The sequence below is a fragment of the Lonchura striata genome, chromosome 7 (genome assembly GCF_046129695.1).
Source record: "Lonchura striata isolate bLonStr1 chromosome 7, bLonStr1.mat, whole genome shotgun sequence".
Lineage (NCBI taxonomy): Eukaryota > Metazoa > Chordata > Aves > Passeriformes > Estrildidae > Lonchura > Lonchura striata.
Genome location: NC_134609.1, coordinates 27,461,797 through 27,483,502, shown reverse-complemented (window position 1 = coordinate 27,483,502; position 21,706 = coordinate 27,461,797). Strand labels below are relative to the sequence as shown.

The window sequence follows — 21,706 nt, the reverse complement described above, 5'->3', positions numbered from 1 at the left end:
TTGACTACCAGGGAATTGTGTCTGTAATTTTGAAAAAAAACCCAAAGCTCTGCAGTCCCTCATCCCTTAACATCACATATCAAACCCATCTTTTGCTTCCACTTTTTTATTAAAATATCTCATGTATATTGCTCACATTAAAATACAGCAGTAGTTTAATTTTAAATATAGCCACAAGTATAGACACTCAAAAAAAAAAAAAAAAAACAAAACAAAAACCCAAACCCACATCACTTTAATAAAATAAATAAACCAAATTTGTTTATCAAAGTTTCAGGTGATAAATGATTTCAGACACAGTACAAGTCCTAAGACACAGAGCTAGCCTAGCCCAGGACACGACGTTGTGGGAACACCACGTGCAGCCTATCTACAGTAGAGGGACAGGACAGAGGCACTGGGTCTGGCAGGGTGGTTACAGTCACAAACCACAGCACAGGAAGGTCCTGCTTCACAGCAGCTTCTGGACAATGTCCTAGCCTGGAATGGCATGGCAAGGCATTCCTGGGAAGGAGGATTTAACAGATGGAATCCTTTGACACACAGAGCAAAGGGGATATTTTATCCAGCTCCCAGCAGATGCTTCACCCTGCGAGGTGCAAAGCTGGAGCTGGTTGGGAATTTGGTCTTTAATAGATGCTGACAGCTATGCTCTAATGCAACCCTGATCTTACAAAGCAGTGCACTGGCCTTCTGCTTTAGATGTTAGTTGGGATTTTGCATCATTTTTCATACTTGAAGAGAACCCTAGCACAGAGGGACACAGTGCCTGATGGGCAGGTATCTGGCTCATCCTGCTTTACAGAGAAAAAAATTAGAGCAAATGGGCATAGTTTGGAACTTAAAAAAAAGAAAGGAACTGCTTTAATATGGCCAAGACAATTCAAAGACATTTGCTTCATTTCCCGTCACCTCAAAACAAGTGAGGGAATAAACCAATCTACAGAAGAAATCTGCACTGCAGGAGTGTGGGTATTTCAGATTCGGTCTCTAAGTTTTATATATAATTAAAGTGTCCCAGGATGTCTGGAAAGAAAATGATAGTAAGAAAATCTTACTTTCTGGTTAACATACTTAAATTCAACAAAAACACATTGGTTCCCATGGTAGAGGCACAATTCATAGACAGCTGCATCTAGAACTTCATTGAAAACAAGTAAAAATACTAGTCCAAAAATAAATAAAATGTAATTTACCGGTACTTTATTTTGCTGGTGTAGTGCAAGGTAAGTAAGGTCAGAGAAGTGCAGTATCATCCTTTGAGTATAAATACTTTCTACACAATTCAGAAGAGCTACAAAATTAGTCTCAAAAAAATAACTGTGCAACACATCTAAGATAGACAGCATGCTTATTGAATCCCAGTGTCTAAGCTACCTGTTTAAATATGGTTTATACAGGTTCTGTCTCACCTGCCTGAGGGAATTCTGAAGCTTGGTCAGAACCAAATTCATTTGCATCTCTCACTGCTTGTAAACAAATTACCTGTTATCAATCCCAGTATCCAGTAGCAGTTCATGCCACAATAGTCCTGATGTCATTGTGTTATTTTATTAGAAGCCACAGCTAGAAGAACACTTCCCGAATGAACAACTAGATCTGAATTATTCGTGTCTGGCATTGCGTAAACATTTCTCTCAGTTCTTTTTGTTTGATTTCATTTAAAGCTTCTGGTTCCGCAGGGCTCTTTTGGACCTTTGCCACAGCAAAATTAATCCCTTGAGTCAATCCTGCCTGGGTGATGTTGGCAACCTGGACCATGGAGCTGCGGATTTTAGCGAAGGGAGACACGGCCCTGCTGCTGCTGCCGTCAGCAGGGGAAGGAGTGGTGTGGAGTCCTGCCTCGTGGTTCCCACACACAGATCCCGGGCTCCTGTGGGATTTACTCAAGTCAGGCCCAGCGACAGCCAAGAGCTGAGGGTTTGGCTCAGCAGACTGAACATCCAGCTTTGATGGCCTGGAAGGAACGTCTGCAACAGCTTCGGCCTTGGCTTCTGCCTTCTTGGCTGCGCTCCCGCTGGTTTGGGTCTGTGTGTGACGGGGCTCCTGAGAACCAGCCTGGGGCTCCGCCACATCGCAGCCCTTGCTCTGGGCATCCTGCACGAACCTCTGGCAGTACACATCCACGGGCTTGGCGAACTGCAGCTCCGCGCTGCCGGCAGCGCCCTGGCCCTCGGCCGGCAGGGCAGCGCCGACGCTGAGCTCGGTGCTGCTGAGGGACTGCGAGCGGCTGCCCGGGCGCGGCGCCGAGGCGATGATGCCGCAGCTGGGCAGCACGTAGTCCGTGGGGCCGATGCTCTCCAGGGAACCCGCCAGCTGCGCCTCCTCGTCCGACTTGGAGTTGCTCAGGAAGTCATCGGAGTGGAACGAGTCGTTGTCTGAGGCTTCCGTGTCAGATTCACTAGGGGCTTTGGGATCTACCCCTGGATTCTCCAGAGTTTCAAGGCTGCTGTCTGATTTCCAAAGATTCACTTTCAAATTTGGCTTTAAAAAATTGACTTTCACTTCAGGTTTGGCAAAGCTGCCCAGCTTCCGAAGGTTGCTGATGTTCACGTTGGATTTGGTTTGTTTCACCTTTTGATTGAGCGAGGAGAACTTGCTCAGTAAATAATTCTTGCCTTGGGCCAGGGACCCTCTGTTCTGAGACCGAATGCCAATGATGTCTTCATGAGGTTTGCTGCTCCTCCTAGAAGAGGAAGAAGCTCTTTAATGTACAATCAAAGCACCAAGTATACACTGTCTTCCAGTCTACTTCTTTAACAGAAGTGGACATTTCAGTTCCTAAGTTACCCTTTCTTTACATAAATAATAAATTTAATCCTTTTTTTTACATAATAATATTGTATCCATATAAGCTAAGCAAGCTCAAACCAACAAAGGACAGTAGCCAAACAAGGGGAACAGGAAGTTCCTGCAGGTACTTTAATTTCTGATGAAGAACAATTTAAATTCTCAATTTTTTTAACCCTGACATTGTGTATACTCAGTATCCACATTTTGCAAGTAGTCAGTCTGCAATACCTATAAAAAGAACAAGTTTTTTTTTACTACACTTTCTACTCAGCTGGGAGAAGCAGCTGAGTTGAGAGCAAAGGTGGGATACAGAAGGCTCACATCATTCAGGTACTCACCTCTCCAGCTTCTTCTCAATAATGGGCACATCCATCCCCATTGCTTGCTTTGTGATTCTCAGCATTTCTGCAATGCACTGAAGAGTGTCTGAAATGCAAGCAGCAGCCTGTCAGACCCTTAAAAACACCCTTAAAAGTCTATATTCTACAATTAACAACAAAACAGATCTAATTTTAACATAATTTTGTTTCGTTTTATTGCCTTTTTTTTCTTTTACCCTGCAGAGCAGTTGTGCCCTTCAAGTTGCAATTCTGATTTAAAGCTTACAAAACAAACCTAAAGAATAATCTCTCCTTCAGCCCTAAATACTCAGCATTAAGTGAACCACTGCCACGCTGCCTCATTTGGGGAAAGAAAAGAAGCAATTTTATTTATTCTAATCCTCACTGACAAAACTCAGTGCTCCGGGCATGAAGTGATATTTTTTCCCTTGTTAGTGTTCAGTTAAACAACAAGCAAGGACATTTCCAAACATTGATTTCACTAAAGAAATCCATTTCTTTACCTCTTTAGTAGTTAATTTTAACTTCATTTTCTAAGTTTTTGGAGTAGTAAAGACCGAGAGGGAAATTACTCTAGTTCTAGAGAGATGTTTTGCTTTAAAGCTGTATCTGAAACTTATTTTTCTTTCTAGTAAAACAGTAAGATATGAATGTTTTTTTTTAATTGCTTTCCCACTTAACACAACAGAATTTTATTGGAGTGATTTCTGAAGAAGGAGAAATTTTAAAAGCAACGGAACAATTGTTTTTTAGAGAAACACCAATGCACTGGATACACTTCTATGTCTAAAACTTCTACATAGGATACAAACCTTTTCCATCTTCTTCTGGGCTGCGAGCCACAGCCCTGAGAGTGTGAAAATATCCACTCATTTCTTTGTATTTGTAATGCAGCCTCATGCAAGAGAACTTGGGTTTGCCAAAGAGAGTAGGCTCAGGCCCTGAGAGAGAAACCAGGAGAAATCTTTAACCAAACACTGAAAGAGATACTGCAGAGCCTGCCCCTAAGGGTATGTAAGTGCTGACAGTCTTTTTCAGCTGAAAATGCTTCATGTTTTCATAAGAGCAGGACAGATACTTTAAATGAAAGATTTTCACATTAACTAAACAATCAGTAACTTACAAAAAGCAATTAAACTCTCTGTATGTTTATTACAATCCAGCCTGATTGTTTATTGCAGTTCTCCCTTTCAAATAGAAGGAAAAAAAAAGTTTTACACTTTCTACATTCTCTGGGATTTTTAGGGAATGCTCTTGCAAGGATTAAAGGGAAAGCTAATGTTTTTATCAAGGGAATGTAATGGAAATTTGAAGATTTAGGCCAGTACTTCAACTCTTCAGTGTAGTGCATAATCCACAACATTAAATGAGATGTGGATGAGGATGTTTCACTCTGTTCTGTACCTCAGAATACAAATCTCCACAAGTGAGGGAGACCTTTCACCTGAATGCTCAAAAATTGCAGAGGCAGTGAAAGTCAGTCAGGAGATGATGAAATCACTCTGTGTTGTGTAATGGAGGATTAAACTCCATCAGGAGGCCACACCCTCCCTTCTCCCCAACTGGATCACCTTTTTCATGATTCAAAGACATCACATCTTTAATGCTTCCTGTAGAAAATGCTGGATTTAGCCTGCAGATGTTACATTCTATGGCAAATAAATTAAACAGCATAACAAGGTACTTTTGTAACAGCATGTTTGTTATCAGCCCTTAAGAAAGAAGCTTTACAAAGTTATGAAACAGATCTGAAGTACAATTCCAAGCCAGTTGCTGTGTTTGGATCAAAGGAAGAGAGCCCTGAATACACAAATCTGTGACTCATTACAGAAGTTGGCAAAATTGCTACTGCCATTTGATAAATAATGAAATCTATTTGGATGACTCCATGGCTCTTTTAGGAGTTTGAAAGAGGGAAAATTCCAGAACCCTTCCAATGATCAAAGCTTCCATTTCCCGCAGCAGGAAGAGTCTGGCATCTGTTACCAGCCAAAAGGGCCATTTCTAGGTGGGGTGCCAAGGGTTTGTGCCACACTTCAATGACTGCTGCTTCAATACATTTGTAGAATGCTTTGATTAGTGCTCAAGCCATTGTTAAGAGCATTCAAAAAAAAAAAAAAAAAAAAAAAAAAAGTGACTGTTTTCTTACCTATTTCTATTTTTTCCAGGGCTTCAAGACTTAACCTTTGGTACTGATTCACTTTGTCAATCTCATCATCGTAACTGGAAAAAAGAAACAGAATTTAGTGTTTCCTACTAATCTAAAGCAAAGCTACTAAAATAAACTACACGTAGTAAGGGAAAGTGGTAACTTACTAGGCCACATAATAGGCAGAATTTGAAAGTAAAAGCAGCACATCCACATCCTTATGAGTGGCATCGATGAGACTGAAGGGAAAAAAAAATAAACAGAGGGTAGAAGGTTTTATTTGCAGGGCTGTAACCTGTGCCCAGTGCGTTCTGGGGACACTCTTTAAGAGCTGAACACAAGTTACAGGAAGTTTCAATCACAGTGTGTTATCAAATCCATGTAAGCAACCCTCTCTCTCAAACCTGAAGTTACCTAAAAACTCAAATATGTCAGCAAAAAGTCCAAAAATAAATAAAGCCCACGAGCTATTAAAAATGCTACTAGAGAAATGGAAAAATACCTCAGACTCAGTGAGGGTGATGAGTCTGTGCCCTGAATAGCTGTCATACCAACCTGCTCTGCTGGTTTTAGATGCTGAAGTTTAAGCTGCAGGAGATCTACTGTTTTCTCTTGCAAGCTCCTGAACACTGAACTTGCTATGGAGTGAAGTTCAGAGCTGAGGCCCACTACTTCCCATGAACAGAAATCCAGCCTGTCCAACTGCTGACTCATTCCCCAGGGATTCAATCTCATCAGTTAAGTTACACTTTCCCTATAAAGCAATAGGGAACAACAGCTCCTCAAGCACTCCCTCTTAACCGCACTTAGTTCTACAAGTTCTCTTCATGGTACCTGCCACATTTTGGCAATATTAACCACATCCATCCATCCATTTCCAGATGATGTCTCAAAGGTCATTCCAGCATGCACCATTTTTATGGCATTTTGGGAAAAGCACATGTTTAGATGCTTTTGTCCTTCTACAGAACTGTCCACACATCAGCTATCAAAACCTTTTAACATCACAAGTAATTAACAGAAGTTTCAGAGTAGCAGCTGATGAGTTTTAACTTCGTTCAACAAACCTTGGATCACAGTCAATGAGTGCCCAACCTCCATGGAATTTTTCATCATCTGGCAAGAGCAGTTTCATGTAGCTCTGCAGCAGCTGGCTGATCAATTCCTGGTGGCTCCTCAGGTTCTCCTTGTGCAGGGCTTCGTGCTCCTTCTCTTTTGTAAATATGGAGTACAGGTCCTCTGTCACAGGGATACCCTGCATCAAATCTAAACAAACCCCAGGAAATAACAAGCAAGAAACAGTTAAAAATGACATATGGCAAGAGTTTGTAAATTCCTTCTAAATGCTGCATTTTAATCATGCTCTTGGTAGTCTTTCTGAAAAGAATGTTTCCTGGAACTGAAAACTCAGAAGGTGTAACTCTACTTTCAGTGAAAAACAAGAGTTCCTCACAATTTTAAGAGATACTTGCTACATGAATTTACCTTTGTCTTAAAAAAAAGAGATGCTACAAGACATTTAATGCTAAAATGAAGCTGGGGCAAAGTCTCCAACGACTCGCACTGCAATCCCTTTGAATTGAATGTTGCTTAAATTGTAAAGTGAGTGAGAATGTTCCTTGTAGTGTCCAGTACAGACATGTACCAACTCACAATGCTTTTAAGCAACAGGGGAAAAAAAAAAATCAGTCAGAAAGACGAAAGCAATATGATTTAATAATCCATTCTAAATACCACAGCCTAGCTGGGCTGAAATTGTGCTCTTACCTATGACTGCTTGCCTGTAAGCATCCCTGAAACGATTTAGGTAGTATCTGTTTGCAGAGTTCACTCCATCCTTCATCACCCCTGCCAGCTTTCTTTCACCAGTCCTTGTGAAGTCACCCTGTCACACACAAGATGCAAATCTTTACATCAAAATTAGAAGCAGCAGGCTCAGCTCAAAGAAACTCAGAAACTCAGAACAGAATAGATGGAAATTCAGGAATTATCTTCGAGTAACGATTTCATATAGAAGTTGAAAATACTGATTTTTTTTTTCAAAGAGCATCTTCTGGTATTGACTCTGCAGAAAATCCTGTGGTTTTGACAGATTTACAATTTCAGTAGGAAATTTTAATAGAAAACAAATCTGGATGTATAAGCCAGCTAACATTGAAGCAGGACTTTCAATACATCAATCACTGTGATGCTTCACTACCTCCAAAAGAAAAAAAAAATCCCTTTATTTTTTGGCCTTTAATGTGAAAGCAACACAACTGGAACAGTAGAGACAACTGAAGCTTACTGAAAAATGGTTTTCATCTCACTGCTTTCGCTACCAAAACAAGACAAACATAACATACTGGAGGAAAGCACATCCTCACAACCTCAGAAACAAAAGGAAGTTTTTAGGCCACGGAAGGTTTAGAATTTGAATAAAACGTTGTTTTGGTAGTTACACTTCATTTTCCATTTCAAGGGAGGCTCCTGCCTTCCTTAGCAGACACCTGGCTTTCCAAACCGAGACAATACCCCAGGGTTCCCAGCTGAGCCCCGTGGCCAAGGCTCACCTGGGGCAGGTGAGCTCCCCCTTACCTTGAGGGCGGCCGTGCCCGCGTACTGCCGGCTGATGGCATCGCCGTTGTTGGCCCACATGATCTGGTAGATCCTGTTGCATTTCACTGGCAGAGGCTGCTCTGGTGGCATCACACCCAGCTTTTTGAGCTGCAGTTTGACATATGTATTAATTCAGTGCCCAAAGTAAAAGTGATTCTCGGTATCAGAACTCCGTAAAGGAAGCGCTTGTCAGATTTTGTATGAGGGGAGGAGGAAGCCATTGTGCTGATTTGTCAGATTAAATTAATGAATTGGTGGTTTATTGCTAAATATCACATCAGTGGAGGCAGCAGTAACATGAATTATGGATGTTAAGTCAATCATCAAAAAATTAGCTGAAGAAAACAAGTTACTGTAGATTCTACAGGAAATTTTTCAATAGGGAATCATCAAAAAACAGGCGTCACAATTTTAAAATAAACAAGTTAATTTGTCTTCTATTGCAAAGGCATTCATGACCTCAAGGGTCTGAAACCAAATAAAAACAACTTCTTATGTTGGTTTATTATTAGTGCTTGCACATTTTGGACAGTTACTGCTGTCACTGATATTAGGGTGAGATCTCTCCCTCTTAGAACACCCAGTCCTTCGGTTTTCCCCAGATAAGCCTCGGGTACAACACCAATGTCAGGCTTTGTACACACACTGAGTGGGTAGAGCAGCACATGCACAACTGCAGTGCAGCTACTAAATGATAGGGATAACTTGGAACAAATGATAGGAAAACTTCCATTTACAACTGAAACTAAATGCTCAAGGACTCTTTTCAAGTTAGATGAAAATTAACACAGAGCTGCTCATTGACTCTGAAAGCCCTATCAAGTTTCCAGATGAGAGAAAGCAGGTCCAGAGGTTCCAAGGAAGAAGTGTGAGATACATGTAACCCTCAGTCCTTCACTCCATGCCACTGACCCTGCAATGCTCAGGGCATTTCTCAGTCATTAATTGATGCCCAAGCACTTCAGCTCCAGGATGAGAATGATGCAGCACATCACAAGTTCACACTTCAGCAATGATTGACTCTTCACAACAATCTGTAACACTCTTGTTTTTGAAAGAATTGTCTTGGAACTCGAGAGTTACCCTGGATAGAAACCCTATTCTAAAATATTGACTGGGGGATTGCTGATCCCTCCCCTGGTCCTCAGTACTCCTGTGTCAGGAGCTCATAATAGCAGATCACAGAGAGGAACTGCCAGGTACAACAGCCAGATCCATTCACTTTCCACCCTAATGAAGGACCCACTTCATCCTTTCTCCTTCACTTTAACCATAATCAGGTTTGCTCATTTTGGGCTGTGACTGGAGCTCTGATGTTCCAGTTGCAGGACATTAAGTCTGCATTAGGTCTGTAGCAGAACTGTGTCAGTCAAGTCTTCACAAGGGAACAGAGCCACCACTGAGCTTATAGAAAGCAAGTGAGGGCCAGAGCGAAGAGGAAAACTACAGGAAAGTACTCTCAATCTGCTTGAAAATCCCTCCTCTGTACAGGGAGAGCTATTCACAGCCATCAAGGCTATTTACATCATGAATTAATTATTCCTCTACACACAGAAGGGACAACTCATCTCCCTACTTGCTGCATCACAGTATTTCACTTCAAAGCTCCTAAAATAGCACCCAACTTGTTAAGATTTTAGTCCTTTAACATAAATTCAGTGAGGCACTTTGGGGAGAAGGTGTCTTGTTTCTAAACTCTGTATTCCTACATAAATAACTTAATCTGAAATTACTAAATCCAAACAAGACAATCCTCTCCAAGTTGTGGACAGTCAGTCCTTAAGGAGGCATCACTGCTCTGTAATTATTTCAAGTTTTGCATTTGTATATATTATTCCTCTCGGCTTCATGGTACTTCAAACATTTTGCAAAGATTTTTTCATAGAGGTCAGTTCAGCATTTTTCAAACACATAAATTTCTCTGTGAAGAACAGTTAAGGTGTGAGGCACTCAGCCCTCAGATTTACATGCCTGCTGCTCCATGACCACTCTGGCAATAGCAGCCTGCACAACGTTGGTCCTATCCAGGCAGTCCATGCAGTTAACCCGGAAAATTCCCTCCTGCTTACAGATCACTCCTGCTTGGTCAACCCTGCCAACAGGAAGAGAACAAAAGCACACTGAGACACTGAAAATCCAGTGTAATTCATCAGCTGCTATAAACAGTAGAACATGGAGCACTATTTATGGTTGTACTCACACCCCAGCCACACCCCACACTGAATTAACTCTTCTTGTTCCAACTTAACCTCCTCTTTAATCTAGTCTGGATATCTGACAAAATTCTACTGAGGCCATAAACTTGAGATGCAATCAGATGCTGAATTCAACTCATACATACATAATAAAAGCTTTCAAGAGCAAAGGCATTTAATTTCAAAAACAGAGAATCCAATGATAATGACAGCCATACAGAACATTAGAGAGCAATTGACTGAGGCTGCAGCCACACGTTACCCAAATGTATGAACTTTAATCAGTTCAAAACAAGGTCAAACATGTCTGCTTGCTGTCAACAGTAAGGGTGCCATCCTAGGGTTTGTGGGTCAAATACAGAGTGTTTCACATTAAATGTGAGTGACCCTAGAAGTGTGAAATGCAGAAATGCAGTAAACCTCAGGGAGGAAACAGCACCTGAGAATTCCTGCTGTCACATGGATAGAACACCAACACTTATGACAAAAACTCTGACAAACAAGCTGGATGTCAAAAGAGAAATATAAAACATGTTGGTTTGGAGAAAAATAAGGCCTATGAATATCTACTCATTGTTGGTGTTTTCCTCTACAAATGTTCCCTACTAGTCTAAAAACAGTTAAGTACCTACCAGCACCACTTCATGTCAAGAATAATATCATGAATGGCATCAGTCAGTGTTTGAACATTTTCAAACTTCATTCCTCGGCTGAAACAGAGAATTTCACAAAAGTTAGTTTGAACTAGAGCAGTGACTTTAGTTAGCAACTTTATCTTATTTGTACTGCTAACAAATATGATGCTTTGGCTAACAGAGACAAGCATTCCCTCCTGCAATGAGCTTTAAACAGGAGCCAACTGACAATGAGCCAATATTCAGAACTATTTTGCAGTACAGTTCAACGTCCAAATCCAAGGCAAGAGGTTAAAAGATCATAAAATTCTCAAGACTTAGCATTTTTTAATGCTGCTTCCATTAGGAAGTGTGCAGCTATTCAGGCATGTGTAACATTCTGTACTCATTTTAGTCTCAAGAAAAAGAACTACTGTAGATTTGGAACTGGGAAGGTGAGTCCTGCTTTGCCAGTGATTGTACAGAGAAAACCACCTACAGACACATCACCCCCTCCTCCCCCTACCCCATCTGGTTATTTTTCAGGATTGCTCTCAATTCACTCCTGCTCACAGTGCAGAAACAGTCCTGGTCACTATAGCTGTTTGTAGGAAAAAAGTGAATGAAGTAAAATGAAAATTCCTCTAAACAAAAGATTAATTATCAAATCAATCCAGGGTGCCACCAGTCCTACAGAACTCTCAAAGGCCAATACTGTTCTGAGAGGGGTTTCCCTTCCCACCACCCCCTCTGACAGCACCTACTAATGCCATACTCAGTCAGCCAGTAATGCTCTCCCAGGCCAGCTGCAATCCCCAGATTAAGTTTGGAAGTGAAGATTAAACCAGTTTAGACCTCACACAAATGCAGCCTGCTTGAGGGGAGCAGGAGAAATACATGCCTGTGACAGATGACATGCCTGGCATGTGAGCACTGCTCTGGAGCACACAGCAACAGAGGGCAGTCATGAAAACAGCAACTACTCACATTGGATTAAGATAAAATCCGTGTATTTTATATTGAAATAACAACATCAGGGTCCTGAAAGAACCCATCATGTTTTTATAGAAACAAGTAAGAGAAATGGAAATAGAGAATTAAAAGCAAAATGCTACATAGCTTGAAAAAGCAGGTCAGCCACAGCTTTACACTCATGGCATGTTTAAGGAAACTCTTAAAATGTGTGACAATTAGGCTTTGACTGATAAGTAACTGCATATTTAACAGGTCAGAGACACAACATCACAAACAGCAGTGCTTGGTTACCCAAGCTTTAAGTTTTATAGTGCTTTAGTTTAAAAACTGTATTCTTGTTTAAAAGAACAGTGTTTCATGCAAAAGTAGAAATAATGAGTTTTCTCCTCATTTATTGGCTTTTCATGCCAATAAAAAAGATGCAAAGTGACATTTCTGAAAGGTTTCTTACCAGTGCTCATGGAAGTCAAATGAAACATAAGTCAGATTTGCATTGTTGTAGAGAAGAACTTGTTTAAGGTAAGCATCTCCAATAATCTTCTCTCTGCCTGTCTGATCCACCAAGTTAATAATAACCTGTTCAAAAGTTTAATTATTTAACACTCATCATCTGCTACACAACTTGCTTAGATTTACACCATGCAATAACAATTATCTCCAGAGTTAAAGACTCATAGCAATCTTGCTGAAGTTACAACCTTTGATAGATTGTACCCAAAACAAATAAGCTCCAACAGTTCCCTGCCTACACAAATTTAAATATAGAGAACCTCTGAATACATAGGACAGGTACACAGAAATAAACATTGCCATAAGTTACTCCTGGGTTTTACTGGTTATTTACAAGGTTATTTGAAAAACCTAAAGTAAAATTCTATTTATGTACCAACCTTCCAATTGTCAACAAGCTTCTAAAAAAACCCACACCACATCACCAAGAAAAACAAACTAAAAGCATTAACTTTCAGCCCCTGCATTTTCATCAGATTACTATTCTGTCATGTAGTACTCACCTGCTTTTTGTAGTTTTTCAGCTGTTCTTCAAAGTGTGCACGAAAACAGGACACGGTTTCATTTTCACCTACAAGGCAGAGCAGTGTTAGACAGAAGCAGCCTGTTCAGCACTAAATCCTGTTTGATGCATTAAATCATGCCCAAATTTGTACTCTAAAAAGCCAAGATACCTTAGCTTAAAGATAATAACTCATTGTACAAAATTACTTTTAAAGGGCTTGCATTAATTTGCTCTGCTTCAACACTGCTGTTATAAGCAAACACATCCTTGAATTTTGCTGCATTTTGCTTTTTGAGCAGAGGAGATGGGACAAAAAAATAACTTTTAATAATCCTGCTTCATTCTTCTACATATGCACCACACCCACATAAAGGAGAGTTCCAGGGGGCCCTGATTTTTAGGTTTTTCTCCCAAATACTTACTCTTGTCCAGCCGGGGCCGTGGGTTATACCTGTATCCAACTTGGCTCCAGAAAACAGGCACAGAGCCTCGTGTTTGGATATAGGAAAGGGTGTGATTATGGACATGGATCAGTTGCTCTGTCTCAACATAATTTGCCACGTTTCCATTTTTATCAACACCCCTCCTCTTATACCGCATTCCTGGGGAAATGAGAATGGTCAAGTCACATTTAAGTATTTGCTTAAACATTAATAATTTATATTGCTGTTTTTGACAATGCTAACCAAACCCAAGAGTTCTAGTCCAAATCCATGATCAACAATAGAAGTCACTCCTATCCTAGTTTATTCCATAAAAGCTAATTTGACTATATGGATAAAGTTTATTTACTAATACACTATGAGCAGCAGAACGTAAGCTGACAGGACAGGGCAATCAGATTAAAGTCACAAATAACTCTGGTCCATCTTAGAAGACACATTTGTTCCTGTTCTGTCACATTTAGCACAAAAGTTTTACTTCAGTGCTCAGTATTTCCCATAAACCTAAAGGCCACTTTTACTGGCAGAGGCTCAATTTCTCACATAGATCCCACAAGCAGTCCAAGAGGATTTACAGGTTTCACAAAACAGAAGCCTTCCCCTCCTTGTGTAACTAATTCCCCTTAACTTGTGTAACTAATTCTGCCCATTAAGAAGAGATAAAGCTCCTCTGACTACAGTTTTATGCCTACCCAGCTCTGAACTGCTCATTAAACAGAAATGTGTTTGCATATCCTTGACTCAAAGGAGAGCATATCATTATTTCACAAAGGATGCAGGTGGTAGCAAGGACAGGGAAGAGTAAGAGAGTTGGAAAAATATTCAAGGTCATGCAAATTCAGTTCCGTGTCTGGAAGTAGCATTGAACCAATTTTTTGAACTGAACCTTGACAGTACAGACAGGAAGAGGTTAAAAGCAGGAAAGGGAAAGGAATGTAAAATACCTATAATAGGGCTCTCTATAGAGAAATTGTCAGGGCAGCATTACAGCCTTTAATCAGACAGGGAGAAAATTCTACACAGTTTATGCTTTGGAATAGAAATTAGATGAGCAAATATGAGAAAATTCTACACAGTTTATGCTCTGGACTAGAGATCAGATGAGCAAATATGAGAAAATTCTACACAGTTTATGCTCTGGACTAGAAATCAGATCAGCAAAGTAACATTCACAGTAATAAGGAATCAGTAAGAAATTTTCCCTCTAGAATATCTGTGTAACAATTTAGTATGAAAAAGGCAGACTGTAAACTAGGTACTACTCTGAAACCCCGAAGTATTTACTACAAGTTGTTCTGACAAACCATTTCCCTTGGAACTGAATTAAATGCATCCAAGTGAGTAGTAGTACAAAGCTACAGTCCCATAGCAGGGTAAGCTCAACAGGTTTTTTTCTGGGTTTTTTGACATGTTAAAAACCCAACTGTGTAAGAAAGGAGTTGGAGATATTAGAATGTCTTCATAAAAACCAGATAGACTGAAAAGCCTGGAGTTGAACAGGATTTATGAAGCTGTAAAATGATTCAATCTTTCTCTCTGAGACCGTAAGGACAGGGAATAATTTCTGTTTGCCTCGCTACTCTAAATCAAATAAGGTACAAGACCAAAGCATGGTCACATTTCACACCTTGCCCTTAATAAACATTTCCTGGGACACAGGCATGCACACATGCAGCTTTTCAAGCCTCTTCAGCTGCTGCCAAAGCCCTCAAAGACCTTTGAAAATTTAACTCCCATCTAAGCCTAGCAAAATATATCAGCACAGAGTTATAAGGAAGGTCCTAATCAGGAGCATCTCTGCAAAAATAAAACTCTACCTCAGGAATGTGACCTCCAAGGATGCATTCAGTGCTCCTGAGCAGACCACTGAAGCTCAACTCAGCAGCCAGCCCAAGTGACAGCTGTGCAGTGCTGCAGGCACTGCAGCCTCTCCTCTCCCTGCTCCCAGCAGGGAAGGCTGCAGTGCAGACTGACAAGGGCTGCCCATCTGCTGAGCAGCTCAGTGCTGGATGCTGAGAACTTCAGACTTTCTGTGCTGACAGGCACTGACCCCCAGGAGAACCCTGCATTTGACCTGAGGCCATGGAAAAGGCTTCCAAAATTGAATGACACAACGGGGATTGTGGGTGTGGAGTTTGGATAGAAGTGTGTGATATCACAGGGTGGGAAACTTAAGAGTTTAAGGGTTTAGAATATAGCAATAGATATAAAGCAAGATGGAGATTTTAGGGCAGAGGTTGCTCTTTGTTCACCTTCACCATCTTCTCCGTGGGTTTGGGTGGTTTTGTGTAATTGGGTAAAATTCCTCATTGTGGGCATGGTTGGTTGGTTATTGGGTTAAAAGTAAAAATCATTTAGGTGTCATTTCTTAAATGGACAGTTTATCCTTAAAAAGCCTTGCAGGGAGAGAGATGGGGCTCCATTTTTAGTTTGTTAGAGTGAAGTGCTGCAGAACTCACAGCTTGTGAGACTGTGATATAGATAAGAAATAATAAACATCTGAGTCCCAACAAGAAATACCATCTCACACATTTAATCCCAACGCTGGCAAAAAAAAGAAGCAAATATTCAACAACTCAGCACTGTCCACTTTTAGCAGCTGCATGCCTCTGCAGTGCTCAGCCACAGCCCAGCAGCCGAGCTGTGCCTGCCTACCCGCTCTGTGCCGGCTCCGGCGGGAGATGAGCGCCACCAGGAACGTCGGGTGGACGTCATCCACACAGGATGATTCCTGAGGAGGAGTTTCAGGACTGCTCTTATCATCATCAGAAGATTCACTATAGTTTACTACAAGTTCTTCAATTTGCACAAATCCTTGAATGATGGGGATAATCCAGAAGTCCACTTCAGCATTCTGAAAGGTACAAAAAACATTTATTGTCCTGTTGGTCCAACATTAGCTACAATTATTTCTGCCATTTCTCACACTTATAAAACAGTTGCTTCACGTGCTTTTAGTCCTTTAAGTTTTGCTATACCCTTATTTCTGTAAGAGCATTTTTCCTCCATCAGTCACAGGGCTTTTAAATCAGGAGGAAGAAAGAAAGCAATTTTTTTACCTAGTTTCTGCTTTAAGGCAGTTTTAAAACCTCTGTGTGGACACATACTGTATCACATTTATACAGAAAGGTAGATGCTAGCCTGTTTTCAGCAACACATAATAGTATAGATCTTCATATGGGATAATTTAGTCCTCAGGACAAGTGGTTCATAGGTCTGCACACTAAAACATTGATTTCTTAAACAGAATCGAAATCAAAATTCCCTACTAATTCAAGGTTATCCATTTATATCTTATAACATGAAAAATACAACTCATTAAACTCCTGCATTACACACAACTTTTCACACAAGACATAGGTTTACCCTGCTGTGACTCCATAACCATTTGTTTATGCATAATTATCCATGAAAGAGGAGCAGGGCATAAGACATCTGCTGTCACCCCGAAAGAAAATTAGACTTGGCCTAAACTGGCACACAGGAACTTAGTCCTTGTCCATGAGGTTAATTTAAAATTATGTAAGGTCATATATTAAAGAAAGAAGGGTGGTTTGCTGCTTCTTTATGTGCTCACTTACCAGGAAAATGTTTTATTTACTCTGAACATATTCAGAACAACTTGTTCTAAACTGGTTTTACACTGATCAGCTACTGTGCTCAAAGAGACAAAACACTATCCTCCACTATGGAAAACCAAAATCTTATCTCAGGGAAACTTTGAAATTCAGGGGTTATTTCTTTCCTGGCTCCTCCTCATTATCAAGTTCAACTCTGTTCAGGGATAATCCATTTCACATAAAAACACAACTTTACCTTCAGAAATCAGTACAAACACATCACACCAAGTTATTCTACATTGCTTTATTGCATCACATGTTTTATTTCAGCTGAAGTTCATTCCTCAGCAATGATCACAGACTGGCTGGGGAAAGAAAGCAGTGCCAGCTGCTCAGCTGCAGAAGGCACAGCCCTGATCCTGACCTGTCTGCCAAGCAGGTTGGTAAACAAATCCCTACAAGGCCTTAAGCAAACATCTCAACTAAAAAGAACTAAAGAATTGTTTTCATAATATGCATTAGAAATAGGACTCACATCAATGCTGATAAGATCTTCAATCATGTGCTTGTTCCAAAAGAATCTGTCATCTACCTGTTCAGAAGACAAAAGGGTAGGTTTTGCAGTATTACAAGTTAGGTTTGGCAATATCTGAGGGAAGGACATCAGTGGCCATCAGTTTATTCACCACACCCCACAAATCAGTGCTTTAAATGAAACACTTCAGGTCATGCTGCTGCAGAATTTTGTTTCCTTGCACCTGAGCTGGTTACAGGACAAGGTGTTCAGCTGCTGTAAAATGTGACCAGCCAGGTCTGGACCATGACCATGACCATTATTGGACAGCTCATCCCCCAGGTGGAAGAAACAAACACAAACAAACAAACACAAGCACTCACTTTTCGCCACAGGGGTAGGTTGGTTTTCTCACAGGCGCTCTGCCTCTGCACAGAATTTGTCAGGTCATAGCTCAGGCTGTAGTAAAAGGAGTCTGAATCCATGAACATTTTGAACAGCTCCTCCAATAACCTCTTCTCCAGTCTCTCCTTCTCTTTGCTTTCTCTAATCTGAAAGAAAAAAATGTCTCTCATGTCTTTCTCTGTGAGTGAAAAAGACTCCAGTAATATTTCCTTTTCTAACCTTGGAGGACAAACTTTCCCAGTGATGAGCAGGACCTTAAAACTCCCAGCAAAGAAAATCACAAGAGATAGTAGCCTGAGAAACATAATTCTAATTTTAATAACTACTGTTTTGACTTCCTAATCCAAGTCATTATTGGTTAAAAGCAGTTAGATGAGAATGTATGGTGTTCTGAGGAACCAGGCATCAAATTGTGCCCAATTCTCTATTACAAGAGACACTTACGTAAAGAAATTTCTACAAGTTTAGAACCTCACTAGAAGCTAATCCTAGTAAAAGAGAACTCTATTAGCAACTCTGCCAAAATTATGTCATTACAAAATGAAAAAAAATCACAGAAGAGCCACAGCTAAGTAATCAAAAAAATAAAACTGGGCATCAAGAAAGTAGCTCCATATTCTGCAGTTTTTTTAAGGGCTTTGTATTCCATTTGATCATCCATTAAAACCTTTGAATTATGGACTCAATATTTGGAACAAAGAAGGAAACGGCAGAAAACTTTACCTTCTTTTTATTTGGAGCAGACACATTAGATTTAATTTGAGTAAGAGTCTTCAGCAGGAATTTTGTGTCATCAGGGGACTGTGTTATCTTCTCTGGCTTGTTTATCCCAAAATGGTGCTTTTTACAAAGCTAAAATAATGACATTGAATTAAAGCCAATATTTAAATACTCTTTAAAAAGTTCAAAGAAAACTGAAAGTCTACAAAAGCAAGATTTTCATGTCCACAAACTTAGGGAAGACACTGAAATAGAGGGAGGAGCATGCAGGCTTCCATCTATGGCCTAATTCCACTCTTCTATAAAAGGCATTTTGTCCTTTGATTGTGAGACTCTCTGCCTCAATTTGTCATGACTTGAGTACTCAGACCCACTCCAACTTCCCACCCAAATTAAGTTAGCACTACTCAGTTTTATTTTTGTTCCTTTATCCATTCTCTTTCGGGGGGAAAAAATGGCAACATTTTAAAGGATTTCCCTTCAAGCCAAGTTACATAATTAAGAGTCCAAAATGGGATGAAAGCAAGAGAATCCATTAAAAAATATACTTTCTCCTGGTTCATTGTGGTATTCCCCATTATCTTTATGAAATTTAGGTATTATCTGGTTGCAATTCCCCTCCCCAAGAGAACATGTGATTTCTGTTTAAAAAAAATACTTTTTATCAAAAACCAATATTTTAAAAAGCACAAAATATTCAAGAGGTTTGCTTAAACCAGGAAAAAGAGACAAGACGCATTTGACTTTTATTTCACTGAAGCAGGAGGGGGACAGTCAGAGTTCCTTGAGGATTGCCATACCTCCAGTTCCAGATCCTGAGGTTCTGTCTCAGAAAGTGGAATCACTGCAATCTTGGTTATTTTGCAAACCTCGTGATCTCCTGGAAGTTTGCCAATCAATGCTTTCTGACGAATTAAAAGCAGCCACCACGGTAAATCTGGAAAAAAAGAGATCAGTAGATGCTTTTATTTGTTTTGTCAGGAATTTATTTTTATTAATGTGCCAGAAACTATTTGACTAGAAGAATCCAGTGAACGGTGATTTGTTATTGTTGTATTTTGTTATTATGCACTGCAATAAAATAAACAAAGACTTTAAAATATTTATTCAGCCTCAATATAATAAGGAGATTAACTGTTTCACAGACTTACATCAAAGTAACCCCTGCTTCACCTATAGCAATTAACAATCTCTAGGATGATGCACGTTCCCACTAATGGCAGCACAATTTGAGAACAGCTGGAGCTCAGACAGCAAGTTAAGAATTTCCCTTTGTACCTCCTGTCATGTATCAAACAGCAAGACAGACAAAGGTAACACCTGATTGCAAGATTCATGAGTGAAGAAATCTGATGAGTAAACATGGGCTGCACCACATAAAGCAGTTTACACGTGTTTAAAGGCTCATGACAGCGTTCCTGAAGAGCATAAAGTGGTGGAGAAATTAGTGAGATAAAAATTAATGAAGATATTGGTGACAGGAGCATTCCAGACACATCCAGCCTACAGCACTTGCAGCTACAGGACCCACACTTTAATGAGACAGGGAAACACAGCAAACATGCCCACTGACTGCTGAGAAGTGCCTGGACATTCCTAGATTTCAATCCCTTGGCTAGAGCAGGAGTTGTGTGCTGGGCTTTTAGGAGTCAAAAGCAAAAGTTCTGTTAAGGGAGATGGAAAAGTCCTAGAGACAAACACACACATTCACTACTTCTCCCAGCTGAGAAGCAGCCAACTGAGTTCAGCTGAAAAGGTGACATAAAGACATAAAAACCCTGCTGTGATAGACTTAAATATGCTCCCACACTTGTGATGGCAGAATGTGTCATGTATTGTGCCTCTGAATACGATCCACAGCCTTTGAAAAGTCTATTTAGCAGCTCTATAGCAAATACAAACCCTGTTCTCCTTGCTCAGTAAATTCTGAACAGTATTTTATCCTCTGAATGCTTAAGAAAAACACAGAAAACCCCAGCAGTTTCTTTTATCTGAAGAACAGGAATAGTCACTGCCAACAGACAACTGTGTGCTGTGACACTGCACTCCTCCCTTGAATTCTGCATTACTGCCTTTAAAAAATAGATATATTTATGGTAGGTATTAAGAAGCCTTTAAAAATTTCAGATCCTCATAACTACAGACGTGCTGTGAGAGCCAGAGGGTGCCTCTCAAAAAGGCAGGATGGGAAGGGGAATGAAGACATGTACCACTTCTTTAACATGCATGGTCCTGTAAAGGGAGTCCTGTGCTGTTCCTGAACACTGCAGCAGAATCCTCATCTCTGCAGATCAGACACCTCAGGTCAGGGGTTGATCTCAGGGTGTCACCCTGATGGAGCAGAGTCAGCCCTGAGGCTGGAGCAGGGCTGTCACAAGAACAATCCAAGCTGTCTCACAAGCACAGTCTCCTAAAACTGGTCAAAGGATACCAGATCAGGAGAGGAGAGTGACAGCAAATGCCACTCAGTGATCCTGCTGGAGCTGGAGTAGCTCCTCCGTGCAGCTGTAGGGAACATGCCTTGGAGAACACCTGCCTTTGGCCCCAGCATCCCACCCAGCAGCCATGGGAAAAAAAAGCTGAGGAAAATGACAGATTTTATCCAACAGCAAGAAGACCAATGAACAGGTTAAAAAAATCCTTTTGCAAAGGAGAAATTGAAATGCTGCCAAACCCACCAGCAACACATAAAGATGCCTATCAGTTCATCTGAAAAGATCTACCCTTTCTGTGCTGATTTCTAGCAGGCAAACCCAGCAGGCTCTGAAAAGCAGGGCAATCCAAGCTTTTACAACAGGGTGCCCAGGCAGATATCCCTGCTGGGCAGTCCTATAATTTCATCTGTTCCCACCTGCAGAAGGTTGGCCACACAATTTACTCCTAGGAGATCACCAGTGTATGTCAACAAACAAAACAGACACTCTTCTAACAAAGGTGACCATCTAGAGCTCCAGTGAATTAATCAGTAGGGCTCTACTGGGGATTAGTGTAAGGTAAAGGCATTTCTGAACAAATATGCCACAGTAAAAAACTGGAAAAGGAAAAAAAACTCTGCCCAATACCTGTATTAACAAACCCTGGTAGCTGTAAACAAGAACTTAAGAGCTTAATACTGACAAGTGAGTTGAGTATCCTTTTGTCATTTTTTAAAAGGCACTGAAATGTCATCTGGGTGTACATTGCAAAGCTCTTTGTATTATAGCCAGAGCTACAGAACATTGAAAGAAAACAGGAATTCCCCAGCAGATCAAAAGTAAACAGTCAGGAAGCAATTATGCAGATAAAGTATGCCCTGAAGTAAAAGCTTCAACAATAACCATAAAAGCAGCACATTATAATAGCCAGCAATATCTAAATAACTGAATCCCTAAATACAGAGAATGT

The 21,706-nt window shown here is 40.5% G+C and overlaps 1 protein-coding gene across 2 annotated transcripts in view; it reads right to left on the bottom strand.

The window, feature by feature from the left end:
- Window positions 1–1,186: 1,186 nt before the first annotated feature.
- Window positions 1,187–21,706, bottom strand: part of INPP5F (inositol polyphosphate-5-phosphatase F) — a 37,424-nt gene continuing 16,904 nt past the window's right edge. For both annotated transcript variants that reach the window (XM_021529278.3, XM_077784719.1), the window contains exons 3-20: window positions 19,123–19,259; window positions 18,326–18,454; window positions 17,581–17,748; window positions 17,219–17,275; window positions 15,779–15,977; window positions 13,103–13,282; window positions 12,679–12,746; window positions 12,117–12,241; window positions 10,709–10,786; window positions 9,853–9,973; window positions 7,861–7,989; window positions 7,051–7,168; window positions 6,351–6,549; window positions 5,451–5,522; window positions 5,284–5,357; window positions 3,947–4,075; window positions 3,132–3,219; window positions 1,187–2,686 (exon numbers count right to left, since the gene is read on the bottom strand). In XM_021529278.3, the coding sequence (XP_021384953.1) occupies window positions 1,594–2,686; window positions 3,132–3,219; window positions 3,947–4,075; window positions 5,284–5,357; window positions 5,451–5,522; window positions 6,351–6,549; window positions 7,051–7,168; window positions 7,861–7,989; window positions 9,853–9,973; window positions 10,709–10,786; window positions 12,117–12,241; window positions 12,679–12,746; window positions 13,103–13,282; window positions 15,779–15,977; window positions 17,219–17,275; window positions 17,581–17,748; window positions 18,326–18,454; window positions 19,123–19,259 (3,164 nt within the window). In that variant the 3' untranslated portion in view covers window positions 1,187–1,593. The remainder of the gene's footprint in view (window positions 2,687–3,131; window positions 3,220–3,946; window positions 4,076–5,283; window positions 5,358–5,450; window positions 5,523–6,350; window positions 6,550–7,050; window positions 7,169–7,860; window positions 7,990–9,852; window positions 9,974–10,708; window positions 10,787–12,116; window positions 12,242–12,678; window positions 12,747–13,102; window positions 13,283–15,778; window positions 15,978–17,218; window positions 17,276–17,580; window positions 17,749–18,325; window positions 18,455–19,122; window positions 19,260–21,706) is intronic.